At 31.9% G+C, this 17,744-nt stretch overlaps 1 protein-coding gene across 1 annotated transcript in view; it reads left to right on the plus strand.

The window, feature by feature from the left end:
* The window catches only part of emb (exportin-1 emb), a 47,938-nt gene extending 37,847 nt beyond the window's left edge, over positions 1-10,091 (plus strand). Inside the window, exon 6 of the mRNA XM_072532207.1 lies at positions 4,526-10,091. Within this exon, the coding sequence (XP_072388308.1) occupies positions 4,526-4,672 (147 nt within the window). The 3' untranslated portion in view covers positions 4,673-10,091. The remainder of the gene's footprint in view (positions 1-4,525) is intronic.
* Positions 10,092-17,744: the final 7,653 nt, after the last annotated feature.

Below are 17,744 nucleotides of genomic sequence, written 5' to 3' on the forward strand. Positions count from 1 at the left end.
ATCCAGCGCGGATCCAGCATAATGTGGAATCAAAATAAAAACACGATTTTAATGTTTTTTTTTTGTTCATTTATTACTTAAGCTTTTTAATACAAACTAATAAATTAAAACTCAAATTAAAAATTATCTTGAGAGAGGTAAGAGAGGTAAGATTGATTGCGAATTGCGACTGATTATACGTCCTTATTTGATTATATACACCTCTTTAAGTTAAAATGGCTAGAGCAATTGCCACAATTATCATGAGATTAAAAAAAACTCCTACTCAGTAAGCCGTGGAAGTGAAACAGCGCTGCTTGTGTCGGCTGAGAATTGTCACTAATGAAATTTTATCCAAATGAACTTATCTGTTGTAAGAGTAGTTCATTTGAAGCAAATTTCATTGATGGCAATTTTGAGCTGACACAAGTTAAGTAATATGTTTTTCTTCCATGGCTTACTGAGGACGAGTTTTTTTTTAATATCATGATAAAAATCAGTCTGTATTCTAAATTTCTAAACAACATAAACATGAATTATTTAGTTTTTTGGAAGTGAGACCTTAAACATACTTTATCTATCGTCTTATCGCCTAACCTACGTCGCATAGATCTGTACATATAGCCGGTTGCGGAGAAAGCCCTTTCGGCCTCTACGCTGGTCGGTTTTAAGGTCATCAAATAGTCATAAACCATGGACAAATGATCGCCTTTCACTCCTTCGGTCTCATAAACGGTCATTTCCTTTTTCAAAATCTTTTTTCTGTATTCTTTTTGAGAACCAGTTTTTTTTTTTGGTTATAAAAGCTTTCTCTCTCGTTTCAGTTCAATCTCAAGTTCTTGTTCTAAAGAAAAATTCACGGGCTCCGGATTAGCTGGCATATCTTCTACTTGCATTATGTCCTCTTGCACTGTTTCCACACTCACTTGTTTATTTATACGACTTAACAAATTTTTCATCTCTTGTCGCATTGCATTCTTTTTCGGCATGGGGAAATAACCAGGATTGTTTAGTCCTTCGTCATACTTTTTTGGATTTTGTAAGTACACTAATGTACCTGTAATTTCAGAGAGGCGCCGTTCCGCGCTTCTGTTGCGTAGTACTTCCGATAGCTCGACACTAAGGCTAGAGTCCTGGCTATTTAGTTTGTCTAAGACAAATTTTAAGGTTGTGTCGGCCGTTATCAAAGTGGACTCTCTTCTGCAAACAGCTTCTACATCCGGGTTTCTCCGGTTGAAGAGTGGCGATCAACTCATTGATTATTTGCCACTCGCCAGCAGAGAATTTTATCGCAAAATCAATGTCTATAAACGCTTTATCGATGCAAACTTTTAGGCTGTAGAATCGTTCCAACATACTGAGCATACTGTTCCACCCGGTGCGGCAGTCAAGAATCAAACTTAATTCCTTGCCTTTTTCTTCCTTCACATATTTTTGCAAGAACATGTCGTCTTTGGTAGGTGATTTTTTGAACGTTTTAACAACTGTTGGTATTTTCATGAATAGATCGCTGTAACGGGGAATCAATTCAACAAGACTCGCCGATGTTGGTTCGATTGTTATTGCCAATCCTTCATTCATCTCTGTCTCCATAACTTCATTTTCGTCTTAATATTCATCAGTGTCGTCTATTGTTGCTTGTACTTCTCTTTGAGATTTCTTTTTATACAGCACGTCTACTACAGCCAAATGAATTCCATGTGTATAGCACAGTTGTTGATAGCAAGACGTGAGCTTGCCAACTTTCACCATAACGGATGCGCCGTCGGTTGTGATACCAATGGTGTTGAATTCAATCATTAAACCAAACAATTTCAACCGTTCTGCCACTAATTCAATGCAGTGTTCGGCAGTGCACGAGCCGTGAATTCTGATCAAACTTAGATTAAAATGTTCTGCATTGTGCAAATTGAGATTTATGTATCTGTGATTTTTTTGGGAGGTCCACTCGTCGAAGCTCAACGAAAATCTTTGTCCTTTTTGTTTTTAATTAGTAAATTCTTTTATAAGATTTGCTTGGACCTTCTCTGCATACCTGTAAATTATCGCTCTTATAGTGTTCGGAGAAGTTGGTAATTGGAATCCACTTTTTGCGAATAACCGTCTCAAGTCGGGTGAGGTACAAAATGAACTAAAGCTAAAACCATCTTGGCAAACCATCCTAGTAACCATATCTTTCATAGAATTTTCTCTTTCAAAGTAGGAATCAATAATCTTCTTCGACTTTTTGCTCGGAACTACCTCCTGATTATCTTCATTTTTTGACCAGGTTGCTTTGGGGGCATTGGAAGCTGGTATAATGGTGCTGGTGCTGGAACTTGAAGAAGAGACGTTGTGTATCAACAATTTTTTTGAACATAAAAAGCATCTTCGCCCCTCATCCAGTTTTGTGAAAAAGTCCCACAATTTTTTTTTATCATCTTCAAGAGACATTTTAATTAATTTTGGAGTAACTGAAGCAGCATCAAATCTGAAAAGAAAAAAAAAACGTCTGTGAAATAAGGTGTAGGTATATATACTCGTCCAGATAAAGAAACAAACTGTAAATGGCAACGGCTATCTGAAAGTGAGCGTGAATGAGAAAACAAGAACGCCTGATATATGTGTGAGCCTTAGTCTTAATGTGAGCGAAAAAGCATAACCACCGGCAGCCCTTTATAGACTGTTTGTTTATTTGGACGAGCTATATTTGTTGAATGTTTTGATTGAAAAAAAACTAAAAATTAAGGTGTTACATAGGTCGTGAGGGTATAAAAAAACGACTTTTTAAAAAAATGTATCAAAAACTAAAAATTATTTTTATTTGTAATTAAGACATATAAAAGTATAGTACTTGAAGTACTCTGAAAAAATAATTTTAGCCAAAAATATTCATTTTTGTTAATTTTACAGTAATTTTTCGCCAACAGCCTTTTTCTTGCGGTGGACATGATATCTAGGTCTAGCTTCATCTGAAATCAAAAAAATTAAAAATTTTCTTGTAGTTTGTACCTCTGGCTAGTGAATAAACGATGGAATTTTCATTAGATCAAGTCGTTTTTGTTTTATACAAAAAAAAAATACTTTGAAAATGGTCAAATTGCGCTTCTCCATAAATAATCAACATCATGGCACCCACGAATCGAAAACATTTTCGCGGTGTTGTTCCAAAATTCTGTTTACTAACTTTCTGTTTACTCACGTGACTGTGTACGTTCAGATTTTCGTACTGGTACTGCACGTAGTTGACAGATTTCTTTTTGCACACCAAAATAAATTTTCGTTTTTTGGTCAAACGGTTGAATCAGTATTTAAAAATGACAATATACATAACTTACGCATATGTTTAATTTACCATGATAATAATATTAATAAAAAAATAATAATAATAAATATTAAATATGTTTACAAAAGCAACATTTTTATTCTCGAGAGAGAAAATATATCTTCTGTCCCTCTCTTACCTATATCTTACATATGTAATGATTTGCCGATTCACTCAATATATACGAATACACACAAATTTTCAACGTCGAACGCGCGTATAGAACTATAACTTCAAAAAATGTTTGTGGAAGATAAAAATAAAAAACCAACAACTCGGATTATGGTGTAAATTTTCAATTTATTTTAAAATTTAGCATTTTTGCGTATATTACATATATTTAATAAGACTAACGTGGGGTTTTTAAATATTTCAAAAATAAAAAAGGAAATTCATACTGGGATTCGAACTCACATATACCAGAGTATAAACCAAACACGTAAGAAATTTGCCAATTAGACATGACACTAACGTATTTCAAAATTGACAGTTATCGGTCATACAGTGATTTATTGTAATTATTATTTTGAAATACAAAAGACTAAAATTATTATGAACATTTAATAAATAATACAAAACATATCACATAAATAATTATATTAATATATACTAATATACTATATAATATTTAATATTATATATATATATATATATATATATATATATATATATATATATATATATAATATATATATGTATATATATATATATATAAATATATATATATATATATATATATATATATATATATATATATATATATATACAAAAGGAACATTTTTATTCCCGATAGAGAAAGAGAGAGAAAATATAAAATATATCTTCTGTCTCTGTCTTACTCATATCTTACATATGTAATGATTTCACCGATTCACTCCCGTGCAAATTTCCAACGTCGATCGCGCGTATAGAAGTATAACTTCAAAAATATATTAAAAAATGGTTTAATGTACAGGGTATTCCATTTAAAAAACACTACTTCGGTTGATTTCGTTGTTTTGACTGACCCTGTATTCGAAAATAATTTTAAGTTATAGATGTCTTTGATATACATTAATTTTGTTTTAAACATTTTTATATACTACATAGTTTAGCCGTAATCAAAGAAAGCCAGAGGTTTGGCGCATGCTGGGTATTATGGAAACATTACAATCATAAAAGATTAATATTAAATCTAATGTTAATATGCACGTTACATATCGTAGACCAGTAAAGTAAAAATATATTCTATACAATTTTCAGGAATATACTGGAGAAGACGATTCAGACTTGTTCTTGGAAGAACGAGAAAAAGCTCTGGAAGTCGCCCAAGCGGAAAAACGACGCATCGAGCTGTCGGTGCCGGGTATACTCAATCCCCACGAAGTACCAGAAGAGATGCAAGACTAACCGACATCTCATAGAGAACTGTGTAATTAATCTAAAAATACAGGATGTCCCGTAAAAATAGCACTTTTATAAGTTTATGTGTTAAATTCTATTTAGAATGTGATCGGTAAGGGGATCTTGTTACGAAGTTAACAGCTATTTTACAGAGCTGGATTCTCATTTAAGTTAAACAAAGCTGTTTCCGTACGTTTATGATAAAATTCTAAAACATTTTCATTTTTATATAAAATTGATTCTACACATTCTGCTCATTATTATTGACACGTATATTGAAATACCTTACAAAGAGAAATTGTTCGTTACCCAATTGAATCTGTAAATGCATGACAGAATTTATCAATAATATATAGTCAAAATTTAACTTATAGTCATTTTTTACGAGTATGTGAACACCCTATTAATTAGCATTTCAGTGCCTACTATATTAGTCCCCCTGTTGAAAATCCAACTAAATTTTTCTCATTACTTCTCGACTTGCTACTGTGCACCAGAAGTGCTGACGGTTCTACTAGACTTCATATATCAGTTGTTGGTGCGCAGAATCCCCATCCCGTGATAGAATTAAACGATCAGAGACTAAAAATTTATTTTTAACTCCTTCATTATCTATATTAGGAAATAGCGTCATTTGATGATTATTCCGACTGATACATGTTATCGCAGCATTTTGTCGTATTTATCATTACCTCGAACCTTGAATGAACTACAGTTTGATATATTTCATTTTGTGATTGAAATGTGCAAACAAAACGAAAATTATTCCTTCTTGCCTTGCTACTGCGCACCAGAAGTCGTGGTACTGGACAGACTGGTTAACGATGGTTTTTAGTTTTCATTTTAATTTCTTGGTGCTTATACAGATAGGTATTGATATATACTAACAGAAACTTCAATAATCAACGTTGACATTTATGTTTTACAAAAAATTCACCATTGTAGTAGAAAATAGCCTCAACTTTAATATGTGATAAAAGAATTGAAGGTTGGAAATATGATTGATGTTCTAGTTCAGTTTTGGCGTTTTGATGGTAGACAGTTCAAATGTGTGTAAATAAAGTTAGAGGCGTTGATTTTGGCATACATGCAATAATTCGTTTTAAATACATATATGTGCACTTTTTGATAATTTTTAACCGATTGAACTTGTAGATAGTGGCATTTTAAAAGGGACATAATATTTTTCTAAATGTATCATCATAGTTATGGTTTAAAAATATAAATACCAGTGTAATGTGTTTTGTGCAAAACAATTCTCTAAATGATAAGATGCTTTTTTAATCATGTGTTTTTTTTATATTTTTTTACAACTGTATAATTTTGTTCAGACTTGTATAGACTGCGTGTCGGTTAAGAGAAAAATATTTTTTGTTTAGTTGAATTAAGTAATTTATTGTCGTTTGCGCGCTATTTAATGTATTCTTTTATTTTTACTTGGAATTTAGAAGTCCCTTACTGATCACAGACCCTAAATGAACGGTTTAAGCGATAATTTTCTCGTAGTTTTTAGGTTAGGTATTTAAAACAATAGGTACATCCCAAACATGTTTAAAATAGTGCTAGAAAGTTAACCGTCTAACATTCTGTGTTTTTTCAACAGTTTATTTACGTAGAAAACTGAATGTCTGTGCGATTATAACTTCACCACCATATTGGAACACCGTTTTTTAATAAATACTTGTTAAGGATTCGCAAATCCGTCAATTCTGACATTTCTTGCGAATTAAATTTGTATGTTTTTGTCATTATTTCAACGATATTTTAATATTCTTCTCTTTATCGCTAATTTGTTTTAGACAATTTTTTCTTGCTTCTTTTGACGATTTCGTCGGGCATACTACATTACTCTCTTTTTCCTTTTCTAGTCGATATCTTCTTGTTTTCCTATTACGGTTCTCTTAAAGATGATCACATCACAGTCGTTGTGTCAATGATTCGGGTCGCCAAATGTAGACAGTCAGGAATGAAAAGCGCATATTCAGGAAAGTGACAAGTTGCAATAAGTCGCATGAACAAATGTTTACACGGTTAATTACTGGTTGAAGCTTTCTAGTTGTTCTTTGTCTTTACTCTGGTGAATAATTTCTAAATTCGAAAATAGTTTCGATAAAGAACCGTGTCAGTAGTTCGGCTTGGCTGATCCCGCTCCTAATGATTGATAGCGCGTGTGCAGGAATGTGATGTGAAAGTGACAATATGACACTTGAATTTCACAACTTTTTACAACATTGTGTCACAACATATATTTACAACTTTTTATTCGCTGGTTGCAGCTTTAAGTACTACTATTGAACTACTATTGTTAGCAGTAGATTCCGAACAGTAGGCATACGACTGATCAGCGCATGCGAAAGAAAACGACGAAAGTGGCGTAGTATCACTTGAATCTCATAACCATTGTACAACAATTCACCACAGCAAATGTTTAGATCTTATTAATCGATTTTTGAAGATCTTTAGTCTTTTTTGCATTAGCACTAGTTAATAATTCGCCAATCTGTTAAATTTGACTTTTCTTAGAAGATAGCGTGCCATTTTTTGTAATTCGACAAATATGCTAGTTTTCTTATCTATTTTGTTAGTGATTTGTTCTTGGAATCGATTAATTTGTTTCTATTTTTTTTATGGATACGTCGTTCTATTTCTACTTTGCCGATTATGGTCCTTACAAAAATGCTCTTTTTGAAAATCCTTGATGTTGATTAGGGAGGGCAAATAGCATTATTATTGAATTAGGAATGATAAGCGCATGACTGAGGAGTGGCAAGACTTTGATTGAATATTTTAACGTTTTACATTAAGTCACATTTAAGTTTTTACTCGGATTGGCGTTCTGGTTAATTTGGTATGCCTGAGTGATTTCATGAGATATTGAATCTTTAAAAATTCATCGTGCAAGACAAAAATTTAACTCACGTCACTAAATTCTGTAGACTCTGCATGCTTTAACTTGAGTTTAGTCTATACGTCTATTTACTTTTTTATTATTAAGATGTCAAAGAGTAAATGATGACGTCAGTGAACGTTGACATTTGATATTTCTCCATTTTCGTTAAAAAACGTAATAATAGTAACTGGATACTGTTCGGAAACTATTTTCTTGTGACATTTTAATGTTAATGATATCAAGCTAGAACAAAAAACTCTGCGATATAAAGGTAAAATTGTGTTACTTATTGGTAAGGAGTAGGTAATTTCTTGTTGTTAAAGTTTTAAAAAAGACTATTAAAAAGACCTATCACCCAGTTTTTGTTAAAATATAAGTAAATTAATGAATATCCTCTCTTAACTTAATTAGTAATGAAACTAGTAAATCTAAATAATTTGTTTGAACCAAATGCTTTCTTTTTATCATTTACCTTGAAAAACTTTAATAAAATTCAAAATTACTTATACATTATCAATTAGTGGAACAAATTGAATCTTTTTGTTTATTCTTTTGACTCTTAATGACCTGTTGTTTTCTCTTTCTAAATAAACTGTTGTAGAATATAAAATGTGCGACTATTAACTCCTACTGGCTTATATACATTGACAAATATTGTAGTAGGGAACATGAAATGTACGCATTGTTCTAAATAATTAAAAAGGCGATACATAAACTTCTCGCTATTGACCAATTGACCATTTCGAATGATTTTTTTGTACTGATACATTGTTTTCCGGCTGGATAGGTAGTTTGGTTATATAGATATATATATATATATATATATATATATATATATATATATATATATATATATATATATATATATATATATATATATGTATGTATGTATGTATGTATGTATAACTGTTGTAAAAGCACTGGAAAACAATGCATCTTTACTGTTTTAGTTCTGTTGGCACATGTTGAGCGAACAATCCTTACAGATTGTGTACTCTAATACGATATTTCTTTTACAAAGAGCACTAAATTGTTTGGGATAGATTAACAAATGCATTTGCTAAACTAAGTTCCCGTTTCTCACAGTCTATACGATTTTATGTCAAATACTAAAGTTTTTTGTTTGTTTACGACGACTTGTATATTGGGACTTGACGTTGACACTAAATTACTTTGTAAATAAGTACCAAAAAGTGTGGATGAAAAATGTACTTATTTGAATAACAAAACGAATGATACGGTATGCATATGCGCTCAGTTTGTAGAATGTTTGACAATGAGTTTCTGTATATATGATAAAGTATTTGTAGTAAAAAGTTTAAATAAAAATTCGCATTTTATTTATGTACTTAAGTCTACGTTTAGAGCAATGGCAGTTCTGCTATACAGACACAAAGGGGATGTATGGTGCATGCAGTAGGAAAACTATAATAAGTGGTATGTGTGGCGTATAACAAGGAATTTTTTTAAACATTTATATTGTACCCGCGTTTCCTTTTAGATTTAATTGTAATAGTAAATATACAACGTAATAGTTAATCTCTTTACTGAGACTAGTATTTAAACGATAAACAAACATTTATTACCTTTTTTATATTTAATTTCAGGCAATATTTACATCGCAACTGCATGGATTTGATCATCTGGGTTTTAATAGTCCTTTTTAGTTGCATAATTAACGTTTTCTTTCAGCAAATACTACATTTGGTAGAACAGTCATCTTTTTGATACATAGAATCTGCTCTAGGTGCTTTTTGCCATCGAGTATATTGCTGGTAGGTCCTGGAACTATGTCATCTCTAAACCTGGAACTTTTTGCAATACTTTTTGCATATTCTTGTTGTGGAATGGATTCAAATTATTTTAAGATGTTTCAATATACATTGATACATTGCTGTTTTCGACCTTTCCAGCTTCACTCAGTGTGTTTCTGCCGTAAAAATTTTACTGGTACTGTATAGTACTATTGATTTGATGGATATATAGCTGGTTAGCTATCTTTCTAGTATTGACTTCTTTCTTGACACCAGTGACACTCTACACCTAGGTTTTTTTGTCGTACTGCAATCCATTGGCTTCCTGTCAGGATTCGAACTCACGCCCACTGAGTTTTGCCACTCATTTGTGCCACCAAGGCGTTTTCTACACCTAGGTACTTCGAGTTTTCTAATTAAACAAATTTCCTCCAAATTGAACTAACATGCGCAAATTCTTTTCCCAATTATTTTGACAACATGCGCTGCTACTATTGTGTCTTGGGACTATTGGTCTTGAGTCTCAATCAGTCGATAATTTCCAGTTTATCTAATGTGTTTCGGTGTTGAACTCTGTACGATACTCTATAGAGTACTTTTGACTTGATTTAAGTATAGCTGGTGTTTGGTGACATATATACATTGATAGATTGCCTTTTTTTGTTCTTTCCAGTTTCATCCAGTGTACCTTAACGTAAAACAAATTAAAAGAAAATGAAGAAATATATATATATATATATATATATATATATATATATATATATATATATATATATATATATATACTTATATATATATATATATATATATATATATATATATATATATATACATATATATATATATATATATATATATATATATATATATATATATAAATAAAATTTCCTAAAATTTTGTGGGTGGTCCCTTTTCTCTGACGCGCAGTGTAGTTATGTATAATAGTAAATTTGCCAACTGCGTAGTTTAAATGACAGGTTGTGGCAACTGGTCTTTAATGAAGAAAAATGGAGTGAACATGAACACTCTTCCAAAATCTCAGTGTACCTAACCCAACATAACCTCATTTTAATAATCGCTCAACACATTCGACATTTTTCCACCAGTCTCGATAAAAAGAGGAAATTGAATTGATATCGTAAAAGACAAGCAATACTATAAGAGGAAAGGAAAAGTATTGTGGACCTAGTAATCATCTTCGTAAGGCTTTTTTTTGTACTGGTGTGACTATAGTACGTTTTACTAGGGACAACAGCTTTTATGCTAATTAGTTAGATAATGAAAACAGAAAAATATCTAAAAAGACGACCTGATGAAAAGACCAGAATAAAAATACTCTACCGTGATATCAAAAATATGTAATGAAGTAGCCAAATGCAAGAGGGGAACAGTGGTAAAACAGATCACCAAGAAGAAGATATAGGGATGAAAATAATCACATATAAATCCATGGGAACACAATCTACTCCACCTTTATGTACTCCATAATTGATTTATATATTATTGTACTGATCGGTATTCATTATCATAGTTTGGTTGAGTTTACCGAAAGTACAAGCTGAATATAGCCGTAAATGTCAAAAATATTTCGGTTTGGCAATGTTGGCATGTTTTTATAATGCATATGTTTTATGCTTCAAATATAAAGAGATAAAGCTTTTAAAAAGTACATTTTGATTATACTATTTTATGAATTCTGCAATTTCTAATTTATATGAAGCAACAACGAGTAAATATTTGTCTCTTTCGAGAATAATTGTAAACATCTGTTGTAATCTGGCAACTGCTGATTTGACGATTGCCAAATCTATTCCCTAATCTATCAAAGGGTAATTGCTAAAAAAATTTCTAATAATTAACTGCAATTAATCTACAAAGAAACAAATATTTACTCATTCTTGTTTTATATAAATCAAAAATTGCAGAATTCATAAGATAATATAAACAAAATGTACTTTTCTAAAGCTTTATCTTTTTATATTTGAAGCATACAGCATTTACATTATAAAAACATGCCAACACTGCTATACCGAAATTTTTTGTTCCATGTTTGACATTTGCGGCTATAATCAGCTTGTATTTTCGGTAAACTCAACTCATAGTTTTTTTGTTTCGGGAATCAAAACAAACAAAAATGTAAGTCATTGTATTTTATTCCCTAATATATAAAATATTCAGTGAAACTCACTTTTACATATTTACCTCTCAGTTTTTCTTCTTATCTTACCTTATTCTAATCTATCGTCTATTTTCCTGGGTATCCTAATTCCATTAAACCCGTTTCGTCTCCTATTTTTCGGTAGTTTTTATTGCCACTTATTTTTTTTTTGTTTATGTTAACTGTTTTTTAGGAAATTATTCATCAATTCCATTTGATTATCTGAAACCAATTTGATTTGATTTTTTCCTTTTCCCGCTCGACTTTTCAAATTCATGTGTTTTCTTTTTTAAATTCCGTAATTCCTTTTTCAATTCCTTTTTAAGGCTTTAAATTCATAATTTTCTTTTTGATCTAATATAAATTGTTCTATTTTAAGTTCTTTTATTTCGTGCTGTTAGTTCACAAGGATTCCCAATCTATCGAGCTTTTCCTCAGAATTTTCAATCCTATCGGCTAACTTGACCACCCTTTTTTCTTTCATTTAAAGTGTAACGTTGATCACTAGACATGCTGTTTAGTTTTTCTAGTTTCTTTTATTGTTAACGTTTTTAGGTGCGGTCCAGCTCATTTTTACTGTCTACCGATAAGGCACGATACTTTGTTCAACACCTAGATATATTTGCCTCCTTTGTTTAGTTAAATTCTTTTTATTCTACATCTATAGTCTAAAACATTTACCAACTTTATTATGCATTAAGAAATTTTGCATTATGTATATTTGCCTCCTTTGCTTAGTTAAATTCTTTTTATTCTACATCTATAGTCTAAAACATTTACCCAACTTTATTATGCATTAAGAAATTTTGCATTATATCACTAGAAACCACCAAAAATCTAGTTCTAATTTTGCACCTAAATATTACAGTGTTCATACAATACCGAAGAACATACTGAAATAATAAACGTAAACATACCACTTGACTTAACCTAATTTAAATTTGACATAATGACATTTAAACAAAATGATTGAGTTTAATTTTACAGGTGGCTCTAATTGTTCATATACTATCATCATTTTATGTCATTTGCGATTGGATTTAACTTAACGGATATGATGATGTAGGATTCTTAAAGAAACATTAATTATTTTTGGTATACCTGGTACTACAACGAATAACTAATATACAAACCTATAATTCTACTTCATAAATAACTATTTTATCAAATTGTAATCACACGTTTCGTTTATGTATGTCTGTGATATTATTTGGCGAGGGACTTCGAAATTGGAATGAATGATCTGAATAAATAAATCGTACAAAGGCAGAATTTAGATAAATCTATAGCTAGCTCATTAACATGTTTCCCTGTACAAGCACAAAACACAAATTTCTTTTGTAATTTACAAGTCATATTGAATGCATTCTTGTTCGCATGCATGATGAGTGTTAAATGAATGTATTACTTGATTTTAGGTAATATCACTAGAAGCAGTTATGTTTAATATATCGTTGAAAGCGATTGTTTTCTAATAAATAATATTTATAGAAAGTTAACTGTTTTGTTGAATCCTTTATTCCCACTTGTTTTGTGCTCGATATTCCAAATAGACAGTGACTTTTTAAAGTTTCTGATTGCGTTAGATGTGTTAAAACGTGTCTCTCAGCTAGTTTCGTGGTACTCTGTAATTATCTGTTTTAAAAATAGCCACGACAGTAACGAGTACTGGAAATCCCAGAGATACGTAAGAGAGGGGATATGACACAAACGATATTTCTGTATTTACTAAATAGGACCACTTAATTTGACTCTATGTACTATCCAATATGGCGACAGGCAGGTCCATAATATTATAATTATAATATTAAAGCCATGCTAAAATCACTTTGAACTAATATAAAACATCACACAAAAAAGTTTAAAATATTTATAAAATGAAATTTTCATTCACCACTATTTGAAATTATTATAACACTTTGACAAAAAGGACTATCCAATATGGCGGAAGTGAACCCATCTACTTGAAACACGTGTTTACAACCCATTAAGTTTAGCAGGTACACTGTAAATTATTAATATTGAATTTGTCGATCAGGAGACCCAAACGTGAAGATATTGAGCTGGCACTTCCGATTCTAAACACGATCCTATAAGCTTGCCTCCTGAGCTATCCCGTTCTTATGTACGGTTCGTTGTGACCTGGATTCGTAGTCAAGGGAAAGAAAACTTTCCCTTTTCCCTTTTTTAACGCAGTATGTTAAGCTGAGAGTTATCTCGTTTCTGTCAATAACATGTACTGCGTGTAGCACTGAATGTTCTCCTGTTCCTGTCCGAAACTTCTATTAAGTATTTCTCCATTTCTTGTGACTTTTACCGCCGTGCGCCGGTTTGTCGATATTGTAAATAGAATAGTGTCGGTGATGTGGCAATACCTCCTATCTACACTTTTGCACGAAAATGAGTTATTTGGTGCATTCTCTCTAAAATTCCATTGCGCATGTCCTAGCAATATCTCCTCCAATTCCAAAAAAGAAAACAGTAAATATTCCGTCTGAAACAATATCTCATTGCATGTGAAAACAACTGGCATAACCTCATATCTCAATAGTTACATATTGAGTGTCCACGTGAAGTTCCCGTGAACTCCTTTGATTCCGCCAAGTGAATCTTTAAAACTAAACCATCTGAATAATTTTATTGTGTTTTATCTAATAATAATACAACTGAAAACATGTAAGTACAACTTACACAATCAATATAACCATAAGCGTCTATATTCTTTGATATAACTATTAATGTAGTTATATCAGAAAGCTCAATCTAAAACCGATATCAATCGAATGCCTTCATGTGGTCATTCTATTATTACACATTTCTGAATGTATCTTTTTAAATGAATGTATACTGTATCCAGAGCTGCCAGGATTCTTCAACTCCTAAAAGAAAACAAAGTAAAAAAAATTGAGAAAATATATCAAACTCGGGAGTTTTGACTCCAATTGAACAAATGCCTGTGGTTATTTATGAAGAATAAAGTATAAGTTTCAATTTACGAATAAAAAATTCAGATATTGTCCATCTAGAAGTCGTAGATAGCATTGAACCTAAAGGCTGATTTTATAAACTTTACGTTGGCGTTGGCGCTGGCGCTGACGTTCGCGTTACAGCATGGTCAAATGGGAAATTCGTATGTCTATTTATAAACATCGTTCGCCGTTGGCGTTGGCGTTCGGTTCCGTTCAAGATGAACCAACTTTATCTTTTGCCGTTGGCCGTTGTAGCATAGAATACACCAACCTTTCTGTGGTTGTAGTCACCATCACAGAACATAAAAAAAACTGTATCTTTGTCATCGCAGCCAATAGCGATACCGAAAAAGTAACAAGGTTTGTCAAACAAATCAAACTAAATTATTTGTTTATTTTTGTATTTCCACGTGTTTATAAAGTGAAATGGTTTAAATAATTTAATTTATATTTCCTATATATTAGAAATTCCATTAGAGCGATAGTTTACATTTATTTTTGGTTTTACCATTTGCAGTAATTTTTCAAATACTGGAACCTGCATCCTGGTATATTTAAAAAACCGCTATGTATCCCAGTTTTTTATATTTGTATAATAATTAAAATTACCTCTTGTCTTTCTGTTCTGGTTAATGGGCCTCCGTTTGTATTGAGTCTTTTATTTCGAAGGCTCAGTGCTGCTCGAATACAAAGTATCGTGTATAAGTTGCCACTGCACCTAACAAAGGCCGAGCATTTTCATTTTCCATTGTATTCATTTTCAAGCCAAAATTAATAATATCAAATCAAAAATGTAAGGTTAGAAATGATCTTTAACGCCAACGCCAAGAAAGTTTATAACTGCAGTATATGATAGCCAGCGGCGACAGCGCCAACGCCAACGTAAAGTTTATAAATTAGCCTTAATGATGAAATGCTAATTGAAAATGCAGAAGGAAACATTGACGACACTACAGACCTTTAATTGACAATGCATGAAAATGAGCAGATATCCAATGCAGAGGATGATATGACTGGAGTTTCGAATTATGGAAATATGGATAAAGGCAGAAATTGGAATCTACCTGTGTCTCTAAAGTATGTAAAAAATCCTAGAAAGAGAAACTGCAGACAGTCCACAGAAGAAATGAGGAAAATTTATGTTTGTTCGCATGTCGAAAGATATTGTGTGACTAGGTCAACGACATAAGGAGACTCAAGAAGGAGAGAGGGAACTCTACGTTACGCATTAACCAATGCAAATGTGAAACTTACTGTCTGCAGGACCATGTTTTTGAATATTCTTGCCTTAGGATCTTTTACTGTTCAAAATTGAGTAATAGAATCGAAATATGCAATGCAACCTGAAACCAGAATAGATAAGAACCACAGAGACAGACTGTTTGATACTTTCAAAAAATTTCTGAAAGAATTTTTTAACAAATTCCCCGAACAACCGTCGCATTATGTAAGGAAAGGTTCCCATAAGTTTTATCTGTAGGAGAATTTTACTTCTATAAAACAAGTTTTTAAAGTTTATAGCAGAGTGCAACAACAACAAAACTGAAGCTTTAGGGATATATGTACACTCATGGACAAAAATATTGAATATTTTGGAATTTTCTAATTTTTGTTTTTTCAAAATAAATTCTGGTCAATCAAATCGTTTATTGTAAAATAGAGTTTATTTTAACAATGTTTAATGAACAATTTTAAGTTTTTATGCGGAGAAAATTGCGAAAAAAATAAATGTTTAGTATTAGGTAAATAAGGTTATTTTACTCTAAACTTAAATGATTGCTTAAACAAGTCGTTTTAACTGAAAGAAGTGCATGATCAGTAACGAGTATTCCCCCTATAGCTCTCATTACTGCTTGCATCTTTCTCAGCATGCTTGCAAATACATTTTGGACATATCCTTGGTAAATTGCATTCCATTCATCCTGTGCAGCAAGCCGATGCTGCTCTATCGTATTTGGAACGGGATTTCTTTGTCGTATGCTGCGTTTAAGGTGATCCCACATTTGCTCTATTGGATTTAAATCCGGGCTAAACGGTGGCCAATCCAATCTTCGAATTTGAAACTCATCAAGATAATTACTCACTATAGCAGCAGCATGTGGTCGAGCATTATCGTGCATTAACGTGAATCTTTCACATCCAATGTAACCAACATATAACAAAACATGATCTTCCAGGATGTTTTAAACGTAAGAATCACCAGTCATCCGTCCAATCACTTTCACAAGTGCGGTACGAACCTCCCAACTAATACCTTCCCAAAGAATTATGCCATCAACTCCAAAACTAATAGTCTGGGCGAGACTGCAGCTGGCGAATCGTTCTCCAACTCTTCTGTAGAGGTAGATTTGAAAATCTGGCTTCCATAATAGGATTCTGGTCTCATCAGTGAAAAGAACGTTTTTCCAGTTGTCGATATTCCACTAAATATGTGTTCTTGCAAATTCCAAACGAAGAGCTTTATGATTTTGGAGCAGACGTGGTACTTTGGCGGGCCGTCTGAGCTTTCAGTTTTCTTCTTTTGATCCTCGTCTAACTGTTTGTGAACTCACATTAACTTGTCTAACATTTAATAGCTCATTTCTGAGGTGCATCGATGCCAATGAACGATTTCGTGTAGAATTAAGAACCAAAAAACGGTCATCAATTGCGGTTGTGCACCTTGGGCGTCCTTGACCAGGCCTTCGTACAAAATTTCCTGTTTCGCGGTACCTTTTTAGAGTATTCGAAACTATAGATTCAGTTCTGTTATAGCAGTGTCGAATTGGTGGGATACTTGTTTTAAACTTAGTTAAATCAAGACAATATTTAATTAAACTTAATAAATTAAACTAAAAATAACCGAATTCGTATGATTTTTGCTTTACGTGAAGGTTTTTTATGATGAATTGTACGAATGACACTAACCACTGAATAAACGTCAAAATAAACATCAAAATATCTCAAACCAGTTGAGTACATCAGCCTACTATATGAATATTATCAGTAATCTAAAATTATTTTGAAATAATAGTGACTACAAAAAAAATTGGAAAATTCCAAAATATTCGATATTTTTGTCCATGAGTGTATTTGAGAAATATTTTAAAATAAATAACTTAAGCTTATACCAGTCTAGGAAAGAGTAGTTTATGTATTCAGTATGTGAATGGAAATTTGAATGATAAAGCTTGTAGCTTTATCATTGTATGATAAAGCTACAAGCTGATTATGTAGCTATGTAAAGCTGTAATATAAATTACAATGAGAGGAAAGATAAGGAATGTAACAAAGAAACGTAAAAACATCTTCGCATTTGAACGCAACT

Source organism: Diabrotica undecimpunctata, chromosome 5 (assembly GCF_040954645.1).
Source record: "Diabrotica undecimpunctata isolate CICGRU chromosome 5, icDiaUnde3, whole genome shotgun sequence".
NCBI classification, from domain to species: Eukaryota; Metazoa; Arthropoda; class Insecta; order Coleoptera; family Chrysomelidae; genus Diabrotica; species Diabrotica undecimpunctata.